The sequence below is a fragment of the Suricata suricatta genome, chromosome 11 (genome assembly GCF_006229205.1).
Source record: "Suricata suricatta isolate VVHF042 chromosome 11, meerkat_22Aug2017_6uvM2_HiC, whole genome shotgun sequence".
NCBI lineage: Eukaryota > Metazoa > Chordata > Mammalia > Carnivora > Herpestidae > Suricata > Suricata suricatta.
Window position 1 is genome coordinate 50,066,132 of NC_043710.1, and position 15,594 is coordinate 50,081,725.

At 52.3% G+C, this 15,594-nt stretch overlaps 2 protein-coding genes across 3 annotated transcripts in view; one reads left to right on the forward strand and one right to left on the reverse strand.

The window, feature by feature from the left end:
* Positions 1–15,588, reverse strand: part of LOC115272189 (olfactory receptor 2D3-like) — a 184,094-nt gene extending 168,506 nt beyond the window's left edge. For both annotated transcript variants that reach the window (XM_029915243.1, XM_029915242.1), the window contains exons 1-2: positions 15,372–15,588; positions 14,656–14,763 (exon numbers count right to left, since the gene is read on the reverse strand). The gene's annotated coding sequence lies outside the window, so the exon portion shown is untranslated. The remainder of the gene's footprint in view (positions 1–14,655; positions 14,764–15,371) is intronic.
* Positions 4,239–15,594, forward strand: part of DCHS1 (dachsous cadherin-related 1) — a 20,855-nt gene continuing 9,499 nt past the window's right edge. Inside the window, 9 exon segments of the mRNA XM_029915240.1 lie at positions 4,239–6,141; positions 11,812–12,000; positions 12,097–12,328; positions 12,468–12,704; positions 13,006–14,031; positions 14,240–14,433; positions 14,652–14,748; positions 14,848–15,005; positions 15,205–15,594. Of these exon segments, the coding sequence (XP_029771100.1) occupies positions 4,351–6,141; positions 11,812–12,000; positions 12,097–12,328; positions 12,468–12,704; positions 13,006–14,031; positions 14,240–14,433; positions 14,652–14,748; positions 14,848–15,005; positions 15,205–15,594 (4,314 nt within the window). The 5' untranslated portion in view covers positions 4,239–4,350.

Sequence of the window (15,594 nt, forward strand, 5' to 3'; positions counted from 1 at the left end):
GGGCGGTGCCAGCTCCCTTAGCCTGCTTCCCTTCAGTACCTCGGCCACTCCTCTACTTCCTCCTGGAGCACCCCCTTCCTTCATGACCCCCCTAATTCTCCCCCCAACCCACCTCTCTTTCCTCTCTCATGTTCCCCCTGTTCCCAGGTCCTGTAGACACACAGGCTGCGGTGGGGGTAGGATTGACATCACATTGCAGGCCCCAATGAACAGCCTCGCCCCTCCCCCTCCTAATGAGAACCAGCTGTGGTTCCAGAGGCCCAGATGTGGGGCTAGAGGGGGAGAGCGGGATGGAGCCAGAGGACAGAGCAACAGGACCGAGACAGTGAGGGCATGCAGCAAGGCAGAACTTAGTGGGAGAGGACAAGTGACCAATCTGGAGGCAGAAAGAAGACAGGTCTGGGCAGGAGACAGGTGGACTGCCAAGGCCAGATCTGGGGGAAGGGACAGGACAGACCTGGAGAGGGAAGGAGACAGGAACAGGGAGGAGGAGCCAGTCCTGGGGAAGAGGCACTGAGAAGCACTGGACAGATGGGGAGATGGTGCTGAGAGGAGAGTTGGAGACAGGATGAGACAGTCTCTGGAGAGAGTCTGGAGTGCGAGTTTGGAACTGGAAGCCCTGGAGCAGGAAGTGATGAGGCACAGTCCAGACAGAGGCCCCAGGGACCTAAAGGTCACAGCTGCAGCCACAGAGCTGACCACGAATGCCCCGGCAGCATGTGCGAGAGCATGCCTCTGTGTGGGTGGGTTTGCAAGTGTGTGCGCGTGTGCCTGCCGGTCTGTCTGCACACGTGAAAGTGCGTCTGTCTGTGTACACGGAAGAGAGGTGTATGTGAATGTGCCTGTATGTATGTGGGGGGGGGTATCATGAGAACATGCCTGTCCATGTGAGGCCTGTGAGAACATGTCTTTCTGTGTGTACAAAAACATGCCTGTGTCTTTGTATGCCTGCATGTGTATGTGGGGGGATAGGTTCCACAGGAATGAATATGCCCATCTATTTGTGTGAAAACATGCTTCTCCGTGAGGGGGGGTATCTGCATGTGTGCCCTGGCTGTGTATATGTCAACACAGCCCCTGTCCAAGTATGAGTGTGTGCTGAACGTGCCTGTCTCTATGTGAGTCTGTGTAGCTGGCTGTGTGTGGGTCTGCAACTTTGTGAGGATGCCCCTTTGTGTGTCCATTGTGAGATTATACTGGAGGAATTTGCAATGGACAGGAACCCAGGTGGTGATGAGAACACCCAGGTTAGAGGACATACAGGTTAGGAGAAGGGGCAACTGTCTGGGCCCAAGTGCCTCTTTTTCAAGGCTGATGATTCACCTGAGCTTTTATCTCATTCCATTCATACGTCTTTTCATTCAGAAAATGTACTGATCACGAACTATGTGCCATGCTCTGTGCTACACATAAAGGTGAATAAGATACAATCCTAACCCCTCACATAGCTGACATCCTGTCTCTGGGTGGGGAGACAGAATTATAATACAGTAATAAATACATTGGCCTCACTGTCCATTATGTTTTCTCCCCATCCACCATAACTGCTTTTTCTCCAGTTTGATTAAATAAATACAACCAGCTCTTAACCCTTTATCCCTAACCCCGTCTCTAGGCCCAGATCCCTGAGCTAGGCCCTTGGGCCATCCCTGTACACTCACCCTCTCTGCTGTCTGAGTCAGACCTATGTTCCCTCAGACCTCCTTGTTCTGAATTCCTCTGACCGGTAGCCCATGTGGCAGTTCCATAAGCTCCTCAGACTTGAGTCCCTGAGGAGAGGGAACACGGAGAAACCCAGGACTCTGAAGCCAGAATGCAGGGACCCACCAGAGATGGTGCTAGGAGGTGCTGAGAAAGCATCTACCAAACACCCAGCTATAAGCTCCTTGCTTCCATTGCCTAGAATTCTCACAGAATCATCTGGATTAGGAAAATAACTCAAACTTCAGAATCCCTAATGTTTTTATTGCCTCACACAGGCGGGAGGGATGGGGATTGGAAGTGTAAGTGAGAGGCCAGGAACTCCCTTAGGAGGACAGGAAGTCCTAAAGAAGAGCTAATATATAAAAACCCAAGGACACACTTCTGTAGCCACAGGACTGACCATGATGCCTCCGGGGCACAGGCTCACGTGTGTGTGTGTGTGTGTGTGTGTGTGTGTGTGTGTCATCTGAGTTGGTATGTCCACCGACGTTTCTGTCTGTGTCAGGACGTGAATGTGGTGATGTAGAATTATAAGGCTCTGACCTTGCACTCAGCCCTGATTGCCTGCTCACACTATCTGGACAGAGTGCAACCAAGACCCTGAAGTTGCTGCCCTCAGGGAGCCTGCAACTCAGGGCTGTTGTGCAGTTTATTGCCAGTATGCACCTAGAGCAGTGGGAGCCCAGAGGGTACAATGGGCTCTGCAGGTGGGGGGAGAGAGATGCCCTAGAAGATTCCACAGAAGACAGGACATTGGAACTGGATCTTGAAATCTGAATAGGAGAAGGCGACTTGGAGAGGATTTTTAAAGGATATCTCAGGATGGGAGAGTTGTGCATACAGGGCAGAGTGGGAAGGAATATGGGGATGGCCTTAGTGTTGGGATGCAGGGTATGGTGGGAAAAAAATAAAGATAGGGCACGCTGGAGAGGTGGCAGGGCTCAGATCAGGAAGCTATACTAAGGAAGCTGTACTTTATCTTTTGGGCCAGAAGTTGTCCATGAACACCCTGAAACTACAGACACAGTTTGTGTGTATGTCCATCTGCATTTTTTTTCTGGAGAGGAGCAATGGTTTTCTGCTGCCAGTAATGGGGACTCTTGGAAGCCTTTCTTCAGGATGATTTGGTGAAAGCTGCATGGATAGCTCTGGTCAGGTGGAGACAGATCAGAGAGTCCAAGCCAGGAGGCAGGGAGAGCAGTGAGGGGGTGTTGTAGGCATTGAAAGGACAGATGACTGTGTTTAGACTAGGTCAGCAGCACTGTAAAGCAAGAGGAAAGGGAAGACTGGAGATATGTCTAATTGAGATGATTAGGTGTTGACGACTAATTAGAAATCCGACCAAAGAAAGGCAAAGAAGCAAAGAGAGCTTCTGAGTGGTGGTACTGTTCACAGGAATGAGAATGGAGGAAGTCAGTCAGATTGAGGTGAAGTTTGGAGATTCGGTGTCTGCAGCTCTCTCTGTAGGCCTGGAATCCTCATCCACATACTCTATAGAATCCATTCGGCAAAGTCTCATTGGTTCTTCAAAGGCCCCTTCCTCTGGGCTTCCACAGCACCTCATATGTCATCTGACACCACACTAGTTACTAGTGTGTCTCCCTATCCAAACTGGGACCTGCCTGGGAACAAGACCGTGCCCTCTTTCTTCCCTGGGACCAGCACAGTGCCACACTTAGAGTGGGTTAAGTCAATTCTTGAATATATCACCTACACACTGATCTAATCCATCCTTCACTCTTAAAGCAAGTTAACTCCCTAAAAATGCAGTCTGTAGGAGGGAAGGAGGTAGGGATGAAGAGGATTTTTAGGGTAGTGAAACTACTCTGCATGATACTATAATGCATGTCATTATATATGTCATTTATACATACACATATAGGTTATATATTTGTCCAAACCTATACAATGTACAACACATGGCTGAGTGTCCGACTCTTGATTTCAGCTCAGGGCATTATCCCAGGGTCATGGGATTGAGCCCCGCATCAGGCTCCAGCCTACTTAAGATTCTCTCTGTCTCTTACTCTGCACCTCTCCCTTGCTTGTGCCTTTTCTCTCTCTAAAATAATCAACTGATTAAATTAAATTAAATAGGAAAGTCTTCAACATATTTAAATGTTAGTAGAAGGCTCTAGAAGGTGATGATTGAAGGTGAGGTTACTAAAAGCACATGGTTATTGAGACATTAGTCCTGAACGAGAAGAAAAATAAAGGATTGGCCATATTTTTAAGTTCAGAGATGAAAGGAAGGGAGTGCAAGGGCATTGAGACCTGAAGAATAGGAACAAAACAGTCTGCTGGGAGAGGATGGCAACCTGCCAGGGGAAGACTGGAACGGGTCCTGAGGAGTTCTGAAACAGGCACTTCTTGGGCTCAAGATGGGTGTGCAGCAGCACAAATGCCCTATGGTGGGGCTGAACATGCCTGAGTCTTGCTGTGGCTTCAGTCCCAGTCTCCCTGGACCATTGATTTCGTTCCCCTACTTCCCCAATCATGAACTTTTTCCTTCTGCTTTTCTCCCAGGTCAGGGAGCCTGAGCTGGAGCCAAGGCCTGAGTTGGACCTGATCCAAAACCTGAAATCAAGCTGGGCCCGGAGCCTGGCCCAGAGCTGGAGCCCAAGTCACAACTGGACCGCCCCTGTCATGCAGAAGGAGCCGGGCATTGCGCCTTCCTGCACTGGCATGCAGAGCTCCAGGCCCCTCCGTCTGCTACCACTGCTGCTGCTGCTGCTGCTGGGGGTCAGAGGGTCAGGCGCCTGGGGTCAGGCCGGGAGCTTGGACCTACAGATTGATGAGGAGCAACCAGCGGGCACACTGATTGGGGACATCAGTGCAGGGCTTCCACCAGGCACGGCAGCACCTCCCATGTACTTCATCTCTGCCCAAGAGGGCAGCGGGGTGGGCACAGACCTGGCCATTGATGAACACAGTGGAGTGGTCCGTACAGCCCGTGTCTTGGATCGTGAGCGGCGAGATCGCTACCGATTCACCGCAGTCACTCCTGATGGTGCCACCGTAGAAGTTACTGTGCGAGTGGCTGACATCAATGACCATGCTCCAGCCTTCCCACAGGCTCGGGCTACCCTGCAGATACCTGAGCATACAGCTCTTGGCACCCGCTACCCTCTGGAGCCGGCTCGTGATGCAGATGCTGGTCGCCTAGGAACCCAGGGCTATGCACTATCTGGTGATGGGGCTGGAGAGACCTTCCAGCTGGAGACACGCCCTGGTCCGGATGGGGCCCCAGTGCCAGAACTGGTAGTTACTGGGGAACTGGACCGAGAGAACCGCTCACACTACATGCTGCAACTGGAGGCCTATGACGGCGGTTCACCCCCGAGGAGGGCCCAGGCCCTGCTGGATGTGACACTGCTGGACATCAATGACCATGCCCCAGCTTTCAATCAGAGTCGCTATCATGCTGTGGTGTCTGAGAGCCTGGCCCCTGGCAGTCCTATTTTGCAGGTGTATGCATCTGATGCCGATGCTGGCGCCAATGGGGCTGTGACTTATGAGATCAACCGGAGGCAGAGCGAGGGTGATGGACCCTTCTCCATTGATGCCCACACGGGACTGCTGCGGCTGGAGCGGCCACTGGACTTTGAGCAACGACGGGTCCATGAACTGGTGGTGCAGGCGCGGGACGGTGGGGCTCACCCTGAGCTGGGCTCAGCCTTTGTGACTGTGCATGTGCGAGATGCCAATGACAACCAGCCCTCCATGACTGTCATCTTCCTGAGTGCAGATGGCTCCCCACGAGTGTCCGAGGCTGCCCCACCTGGCCAGCTCGTTGCTCGCATCTCTGTGTCAGACCCAGATGATGGTGACTTTGCTCATGTCAACGTTTCCCTGGAGGGTGGAGAGGGCCATTTTGCCCTAAGCACTCAGGACAGCGTAATCTACCTGGTATGCGTAGCTCGGCAGCTGGATCGGGAAGAGCGGGATGCCTATAACTTGAGGGTTACTGCCACAGACTCAGGCTCACCCCCACTACGGGCCGAGGCCACCTTTGTGCTGCATGTCACTGATGTTAATGACAATGCGCCTACCTTTGACCGGCAGCTCTACCGACCTGAGCCCCTTCCTGAAGTTGCACTGCCTGGCAGCTTCGTGGTTCGAGTGACAGCCCGGGATCCTGATCAGGGTACCAATGGTCAGGTCACCTATAGCCTGGCCCCTGGAGCCCACACCCGCTGGTTCTCTATTGACCCCACGTCAGGCATCATTACCACGGCTGCCTCATTGGACTATGAATTGGAACCTCAGCCACAGCTGATTGTGGTGGCCACAGATGGGGGCTTGCCTCCTCTGGCCTCCTCCGCCACAGTCAGTGTGGCCCTGCAAGATGTGAATGATAACGAGCCCCAGTTCCAGAGGACTTTCTACAATGCCTCACTGCCTGAGGGCACCCAGCCTGGAACCTGTTTCCTGCAGGTGGGTAAGCCCTGCACACAGCGGAATGTTGCTGTGGGCAGGAATGGATGGAAGGGTCACAGGGGACCTCAGCACAGAAACCAAGCCTTGCAGCTGCATCTGTTTATGCTGACTTCTGTCAGAGGGTTTGGTCTTTTTCTGTGAGTTCCAAAGTCTGTGCAGAGGGTGAGGGCTAATGACAAGATGGGAAAGCAGCGTGCGAGAGCTGGGCCAGATGAGGCAGTTGGGGGAATTAAGATTGGATCAAGAGAAAAAGTGCCCTGTGGTGTCAAGAAGTGAGAGAAATTCTATCAAATCTCAAAGCTGTTCTGAAAGGCAGAGATGGAGATTCTGTACACCTATATGGCCCCTATTCCCTTAAGGAGATGCCAGTATTTAGGAGCCCTCATCCAGTGTTGGGCTCTGCTGGAAGAAACCCCAATCCCTCTCCCTTGAGCTGAGCCTTGATGAGACATTTGGGCTCAGGCACTAGATAACGAGAACTATTAGTGAGATCCTAATGTCCAGAGCAGGAAGGCTTCTCAGAGGAGGAGGTGGGAGCCCTGGACAGACTCTGGAAGCCACAGAGTGCCTGTGAGTCAGGCCTGCAGGAGATGGAGGGGCCAGGCAACTGAAGAGGCAGGCTGAGGCCAGACTGCAGAAGTCCTTGGAGACCAAGCCGTGAGGGATTAGGACTTTACTTGGAAGGCAAAGGAGGTCATTGAGCTTCTTTGAGCCAGAAGAGGGTGTGATCATATTGTTTCGTTTTTGGGGTTTTTTTAAATATATTTATTTATTTGTTTTGGGAGAGAAAAAGAGAAATCAGGGAAGGAACAGAGAGAGAGAAAATCTTTTCCCTAAGAGAAATTGATAGTGCAGAGCCTGACTGGGGGCTTGAACCCATGTACCATGAGATCATGAGCTGAGCTGAAACCAAGAGTTGACACTTTATGGTCTGAGCCACCCAGACCCCATTGTTTTTGTTTTTTAAAGACTGCGTGTTTGGAGTAGCTTAAGATTCACAGCAAAATTGAGTTGAGGGCAAAGATTTCCCATATACCTTCTGCCCCCATTCATTTATACTCCCCCACCAGAGTGGTTCATTTGTTACAGCTGATGAATCTACATGGACACATTATCACCCCAATCCCCCAAAATAGTTTACATTAGGGTACCCTCCTGGTGTTGTACATTGTATAGATTTGGACAAATATATAATATATTTGTGTATGTATAACGGACATATATAATGACATGCATTATAGTATTATGCAGAGTGGTTTCACTACCCTAAAAATCCTCTTCATCCCTACCTCCTTCCCTCCTATAGTTTGCATTTTTAGGGAGTTAACTTGCTTTAAGAGTGAAGGATGGATTAGATCAGTGTGTAGGTGATATATTCAAGAATTGACTTAACCCACTCTAAGTGTGGCACTGTGCTGGTCCCAGGGAAGAAAGAGGGCACGGTCTTGTTCCCAGGCAGGTCCCAGTTTGGATAGGGAGACACACTAGTAACTAGTGTGGTGTCAGATGACATATGAGGTGCTGTGGAAGCCCAGAGGAAGGGGCCTTTGAAGAACCAATGAGACTTTGCCGAATGGATTCTATAGAGTATGTGGATGAGGATTCCAGGCCTACAGAGAGAGCTGCAGAATACGGTGATGTGTTCAGGGGACTGCATTGTTCAGGTTGGCCTCAACTGTGCTAAGAGTTGCAGAAGATGAAACAAAATAGTAGACAGAGACCAGATTACAGCTTTGACTTTGTTTCTAAAATCACGGGGTCAAAGAGGGGCTGTAGGCAAATCTAATATTCATTTGAAAAGATTGCTTTGACTGCATCATGGAGTATGGATGCAAGAGAGGAAACAGGAGGTCACAAGGCCTGTTAGAGGACTAGTGCTTGAAGTCTTTATGTCTCAGAAACCCACCAGACCCTTGTGCCTAGACTTCAGGCCAGTGCCTGGATCCAGCTGACGCCTTGCTTCTGGCCAGACTGTGGGTATTTGCCTGCCTGCTGCTGTCCAGCTCCCACCCACTCTCCCATGTGTTTACTCTCCCTCTCTTGGCCTAGGACCAATGGGTGATGGCTTCCAAACTCTTTCCTCCTCATTAGTGCCTGAAGCAAGATGGTAACTCTCCAGGGGGGTTCCTGGAGTTTTTACCCTTCATAACTATAAGGAGGTGGGAGTAAAAGTGACCACCAGGTGTTCATACCTATTACAAGAAGTCTTAATATTCGATTCACTCAGTATACATTTATCACATATCTACCATGTGCAAGTCATTGCATTAGGGACACAAAATACAGTCATGAATGAGTCATTCTCCCCACCCCTGCTTCATGGAGTTTATAGTCTAGAGCAGAGATTCATGTGCAAAGAAGTAGTTATACCACAGTAAGAAAACTTCCATGTTGGGGTCTTATATGAGATACAGACAGGCAGCACGAATGTATCCCAAAAGAGATGAGCCTTAAGTGAAGACTTACGGATGAGCAGGAGTTGGTGAGGGGACCAGACGGTAGGGAGTATAGGGTGGTAGTCCAGGCACAAGTGACATGCACAGAGCAGTGGGGGAGCCAGATTGTTCAGAGGCCTACAAGTGGCTCAGTGTCTCTGGAGTTTAAGGTGTGGGATGGGAGACTGGGAGCGAGACTGTGCAGGTAGACAGACAGTGAGGAGTCAAGCCAAGCCAAAGGGTTTGAGCACTTTTCTTTAGAGAACATTGAAGATTTTCAAGTGGAAGGGTAATATCATATTTGTTTTCTCAAAGGATGATTTTGGTAGTCAGTATAGAGCAGTAGTTCACAACTGGGAGTGGTTTTGCCCTCTGGAGGGGACATGAGGCAATGTCTAGGGACATTTCATTCTGACACATGAATGTCTCAGTGGTGGGATACTACTGGCACACTACTAGTGCTTAGAGGCCGGGGATACTGTCAAACATCCTATAATTCACAGGACAGCACCACAACAAAGGATTATCTGGTCCAAAATGCCAGTTGTGCCAAGGATGAGAAGTCCTGGTGTAGAAGATGGATTGGAGGGTCAGACACCTATGAGAAGGGAATCACAATAGTCCAGGGGAGAGATGACTCAGGCCTAAATCAGGACAGTGATAATGGTGATGGAGAGGAATAGACAAATAGGAGAGATAATGAGGATTTACTTAGTCCCTAGTTGATTGATATACTGGGAGAGGAAAAGGGAAGAACAGATTTCTGGCTTGAGCAGCTGCCTGGATGGAAGAGTCATTAGAGAGGGTTTGGAATGATCATGAGTTTAGTTTTGGACAGGTTGGATTTAAGATGCCTGTGGGACATCCAAGTGGAGATGTTGAGCAGGCATCTGGATGTGCACGTTTGGAGCTCAGAGGAGTGGTCCAGATCAAAGTGCAGATGATGGTCAAAGCCACGTAAGTGGAAGAGAAGGTCCTGAGGGAGCATGTCAAGTGAGAAGGCCAGGGAGAAATCCCAGGGAGCAACAGTGTGTGAGAAGAGTCAGGGGAAGGGGAGATGGAGGAGTCTGTGAAGGGGGAGGCAGCAGGAGGAGAAGTGGGAGACACCTGGGAAAGAGGTCAGGGAGGGGTGGGTACAGTAAGTTTGTGGTCTTGTAGGAACTTAAGAAAATTCACAGATAAGAATGTTTACTTCCTCCTTGAAATAGTGCATTTGATGACAGCCAGGGGCCAGTGGGGATGTAAGAGAGCTGAGTGGGAGAGGGGTCTGACCAAGGTCAGGCTGGGAGGCAGGGCTGAGCGCCTGCTGAAAAGAGAACTGCACATTTGTGGTGGAGCCTCTGAGCCAGAGCGCCCAGGCTGGGAAATTCACTTCTGCCTTGGTCATTTCCAGTCAGTGGCCTCTACGCCTTTTGGGGTCACTTCCTGACAACTTCCCCTGACCACTATTTATTGCTTTCTTCCTGCAGGGAGTCAGAGGGCAAAGGTCTTTAACAGCTTCTGGAGATGGTGCAGCAGCTGTGCTGCAGCCCGCCTGGATGGATGCAGGGGGATGTTTGTCTCCTGGGATATCTGGGCCCACAGCCACAGTAAAGAGTTAGAGCGGGAGCTGTTTCCAGGGTTCAGCCTGACTAAGACCCATGGCAGGGTCTAGTGTCTCTCCAGAGGGTAAACAATGCCACAAATCACTTCTGTTAAGGGCCTGGGCAACAATCAGAAGTCTTTGGCTAGCTTCTTCTCTGAGGAACATTTTCTGGCTATGAAAAGGGAACTCTCCAGCTTCCTCTTACAGCATACTGTGACCCCAGGACCCTCGTATACACAGAGAGTACTTTGTCACAGGCTACAAAAGTCAACACCAGCTAACACACTGTTGGAGATCTAATGTGCACCCAATGTGTAAAACTTAGTTTGAAGGAAGTTTTTGTTGTAAGGGCAATCAGAATATCTTTACTAACTCAACAAATATATAGAGAGTACCTACAGTGTGCCTGGCCCTGTCCTAGGCTCAGAAGCTTTCAGAATGGTGTCTCTTGCTGCTCTGCTTCTCAAGTGTTCAGAGGCTCCTGACATTGGTGTCCAATAGTTTAACTTTTCCTGAGCCAGTCTAGGGGATGTCCAAGAATTAACCAGGAAAGCCTTCCCCTACTTCTTGGTTTTGTGGAGGCCCCTGGACATAATGACCTTGATGTCCTATGGACTTGCAATTCTCCCTCTCTTACTTCCAAAGAGGTTGACATCAGAGGCAAGCGACGCCACAGTGCATGAGCCGCATCCATAAATCCACAGAGCAGACCCCGATCACTCCAGTGATTAGATCCCAGTACCACTCAGACCCTGCTCTGGAATGGCCAATCCAGAAAAATGCAGGGCTAGAACACCAGTCCCAGTAGGTGCCTCGGTCAGCTAGTTCCCTGCTCAGTATGATTATGAGGCTTGGTGATGGTTATTAACTCCCTGTGACCCACCTGGAATTTGCAGTCACAGCCCAAGCACTCTCCTTCGTAAGTACACTTAGTCCTCATCATTTGCAGATTCTGCATTTGTGAATTTGCAGAGTCTCTAAAATTTATTGGTAACCCCCAAAACAATACTCATGGAGCTTTTGCACTCATTCCTGGACATGTGCAGAATGATGAAAAATTCAAGTGGCCTGACGTGCACATTCCAGGCAATGCTCTGCCTTCATGTTTCAGCTCATACTGTAAACAAGGGTCCTTTTTGCGGTCTATTTGTGCCACATTTTTTGCATTTTTGTCCTCTTTGTTTGGTGATTTTGCTGTTTAAAATGGTCCCCAAGTGTAGTGCTGAAGTGCTGTCTGGTGTTCCTAAGCACAGGAGGGCTGTGATGTGCCTTATGAAGAAAATTTGTATGTTAGATAAGCTTCATTCAGATATGATTTATCGTACCATTGGCCATGAATTCAATGTTAATGAATCAAAAATATATATTACATAAGGTGTCTTTAAACAAAAACATGCATAAAACAAGGCTGTGTATTGACCAGCTGACATAAATGTTGTGATCAGAGGCTCACAGCAACCTAAACGAGGTGGTGAAGTCTGAATTGCAGTTGGGTTTTGGCCCATGTCCTGTTGGTCCCCTCTATGTGTCCACCATCCAGAGACCCTGGCTCCCAGCTGGCCCAGGGCCTGCTCTTTCTAATTGCTACTTAGCTCTGGCTCTTCTGGTCAAAAAGATGGGACATCACTCACCCCAGCCTCTCCCCAGGTGACAGCCACAGATGCAGACAGCGGCCCATTTGGCCTCCTCTCCTATTCCTTGGGTGCTGGACTTGGGGCCTCAGGGTCTCCCCCGTTCCGCATTGATGCCCAGAGTGGTGATGTGTGCACAACCCGCACCCTGGACCGAGACCAGGGGCCTTCGAGCTTCGACTTCACAGTGACAGCTGTGGATGGGGTGAGTGACAGACCGTGGGTAGGCTGGGGTGTTGGAACAGGGCATTCACCAGAACCAGACAAGGCCCATCTGACTTATGGCTGTATGTCTCCATAGGGAGGCCTCAAGTCCTTGGTATACGTGAAGGTGTTTGTGTCAGACGAGAATGACAACCCACCTCAGTTTTATCCACGGGAGTATGCTACCAGTCTGAGTGCCCAGAGTACACCAGGCACAGCTGTTCTGAGGGTGCGTGCCCATGACCCTGATCAGGGACCCCATGGGCGACTCTCCTACCACATCCTGGCTGGCAATACCCCTCCACTCTTTGCCTTGGACGAGCACTCAGGTAAGGATCCTCCCATTCCCAGGGCTTGCCCCCGGACCCTTCTCCCCACCTGCTTACATGAAGTATTGTCTCCCTTCCCATAACCTTTGTACCTCTATTCTGTCTCCTTATACATCAGTGCTTCTATCTCTTGTCCCAGGGCTGTTGACAGTAGCCTGGCCCTTGGCCAGACGGGCCAACTCTGTGGTGCAAATGGAGATTGGGGCTCAGGATGGAGGTGGCCTGCAGGCAGAGCCCAGTGCCCGAGTCAACATCAGCATTGTGCCTGGAACCCCTGTGCCACCTGTATTTGAGCAACTACAGTATGTCTTTTCCGTGCCAGAGGATGTGGCGCCAGGCACCAGTGTCGGCATAGTCCAGGCCCACAACCCACCAGGTATCGTTTATCATTATACCTATTTGGTGCTATACCCAGACATCCCAACGTAACCCATCCCAAAGTACCCTAGAGTATCACACCATAGACAGCCCCGGCACAAAACACACAGGTTCCAAACCCAACACCCCCCTGGGCACAGTATAGGCCCTCTGCTTCATCCACAGGCGCATGAATGTCCCCCTAATAGTTTGAAAGACACAGGTGTGGACAGTGCTTCTTTCTCCTTGGGATCCGAGTCTGGGCCCCAACTCACTAAGTGCCTCCCATCTCTTTCCTGACTCCTCTCTCCTCCCCTCAGGTCGCTTGGGGTCTGTGGCCCTTGCCTTATCAGGCGGGGATCCCCGAGGACTCTTCTCTTTAGATGGGGCCTCGGGGCTGTTACAAACACTTCGCCCTCTGGACCGGGAGCTGCTGGGACCAGTGCTGGAGCTGGAGGTGCGGGCAGGCAGTGGAGTGCCCCCGGCTTTTGGTGTGGCTCGGGTGCGTGTGCTGCTGGATGATGTGAATGACAACTCCCCTGCCTTCCCTGCACCTGAAGACACAGTGTTGCTGCCACCAAGCACTGCCCCAGGGACCCCCATCTACACACTTCGGGCTCTGGACCCTGATGCAGGTGTTAACGGTCGAGTCACCTTTACCCTACTTGCTGGGGGTGGTGGGGCCTTCACTGTGGACCCCACCACAGGCCATGTACGGCTTATGAGACCTCTGGGGCCTCCAGGGGGACCAGCCCATGAGCTGGAGCTGGAGGCCCGGGATGGAGGTTCCCCACCCCGCACCAGCCACTTCCGACTACGGGTGGTGGTACAGGACTCGGGGACCCGTGGGCTGGCTCCTCATTTTGACAGCCCCACCTACCGTGTGGACCTGCCCTCAGGCACCACCCCTGGAACTCAGGTCCTGCAAGTGCAAGCTCAAGCGCCAGATGGGGGCCCCATCACCTACTACCTTGCAGCAGATGGGCCAAGTAGCCCCTTTGGCCTGGAACCACAGAGTGGTTGGCTATGGGTGCGAGCAGCACTGGACCGCGAGGCCCAGGAGTTGTACACACTGAAGGTAATGGCAGTGTCTGGGTCCAAAGCTGAGTTGGGGCAGCAGACAGGCACAGCCACCGTGAGGGTCAGCATCCTCAACCAGAATGACCACAGTCCTCGCTTGTCTGAGGAGCCCACCTTCCTGGCTGTGGCTGAGAACCAGCCCCCAGGGACCAGCGTGGGCCGGGTCTTTGCCACTGACCGAGACTCAGGACCCAACGGACGTCTGACCTACAGCCTGCGACAGCTGTCAGAAGACAGCAAGGCCTTCCGCATCCACCCCCAGACTGGTGAGCACTGGGGCCCAAATTCCGAGATCTCATAGCCTCATCCTCAGACTGGTGAATACCCAGACAGAATCCCCAGACCCCCACCATGAGGACCAGGACTCAGCCTGGACTTTCACCCTGGCATTCCCTCCCACACTCCCTAACCCCCAGCTTCTCAGCTGCAGGCCTCAGGCTGTGCCCATACATGATCCCTATCCTGCACTCTCAGGAGAAATGACCACACTCCAAACCCTGGACCGAGAGCGGCAGAGCAGCTACCAGCTCCTGGTGCAGGTGAAGGACGGAGGGAACCCACCCCGTAGTACCACAGGCACCGTGCACATCGCAGTGCTCGATCTCAACGACAACAGCCCCACCTTCCTGCAGGCTTCAGGGGTTGCTGGCGGGGGCCTCCCTATACAGGTATGTGAAGAAGCAGGACCCTGCCCTGAAGAGGTGTGAGAGGCAATTGGGGGGGGGGGGGTCTCCCCACACGTGTAGGTCAGAGACACTGGCTCTTAGAACAGGTGTGAAAGTGAAAAAGGGGCTCTGCCTGCATGCAGGTGAGGGGAACTTGACCCTGAGATGTCTCAAGAACATGAGGATGGACACAGCTGTAGGTGAATTGTGTGTCCCCACAGGTACCAGATCGCGTGCCTCCAGGAACACTGGTGACGACTCTGCAGGCCAAGGATCCAGATGAGGGGGAGAATGGCACCATCCTGTACACACTAACTGGTATGAGGGGGAGACCTGGAGAGAAGGGAGTTGGTGGGTGATGGCATGACCTGCCCAGCTCTGGGACTTATCCTTCACCCTTCCTCTACCTGTCCCCAGGTCCTGGCTCAGAGCTCTTCTCTCTGCACCCTCACTCGGGGGAGCTGCTCACTGCTGCACCCCTGATCCGAGCAGAGCGGCCACACTATGTGCTGACTTTGAGTGCTCACGACCAAGGCAGCCCTCCTCGGAGCTCCAGCCTCCAGCTGCTGGTGCAAGTAAGGCTGCCCTTCCTCAAATCTGTCCACTTCTCCTTGGCCACCGCTATGGGCTCCCTCCAAGAGCTACACCTTCATGGAGTCCTTGTGCCCTCTAGTCAGGCAACTCAGACTGCCCTACCAGCTACCCAGCAGGCCAGCCCAGACCCCTTTTACACGGCTCCCCCTGAATCTGACCTTCCTCCTTGGTCTACAACAGGTGCTTCCATCAGTTCGCTCGGCTGAGCCCCCACCGGATCCCTCAGAGCCAGACCCAGGGGCTCCGGTGCCCGTCGTGCTGACGGTAACAGCAGCGGAGGGGCTGCAGCCCGGCTCCCTGTTGGGCTCCGTGGCGTCACCAGAGCTGGCGGGGGTGGGCTCACTCACCTACACGCTGGTGGGCGGCGCCGACCCGGAGGGCACCTTCGCCCTGGACGCGGCCTCAGGACGCTTGTACTTGGCTCGGCCCCTGGACTTCGAGGCGGGCCCGGCGTGGCGCGCTCTCACTGTACGCGCCGAGGGCCCGGGAGGAGCGGGCGCGCGGCTGGTGCGCGTGCAGGTGCGCGTACAAGACGAGAACGAGCACGCGCCGGCCTTTGCGCGCGACCCG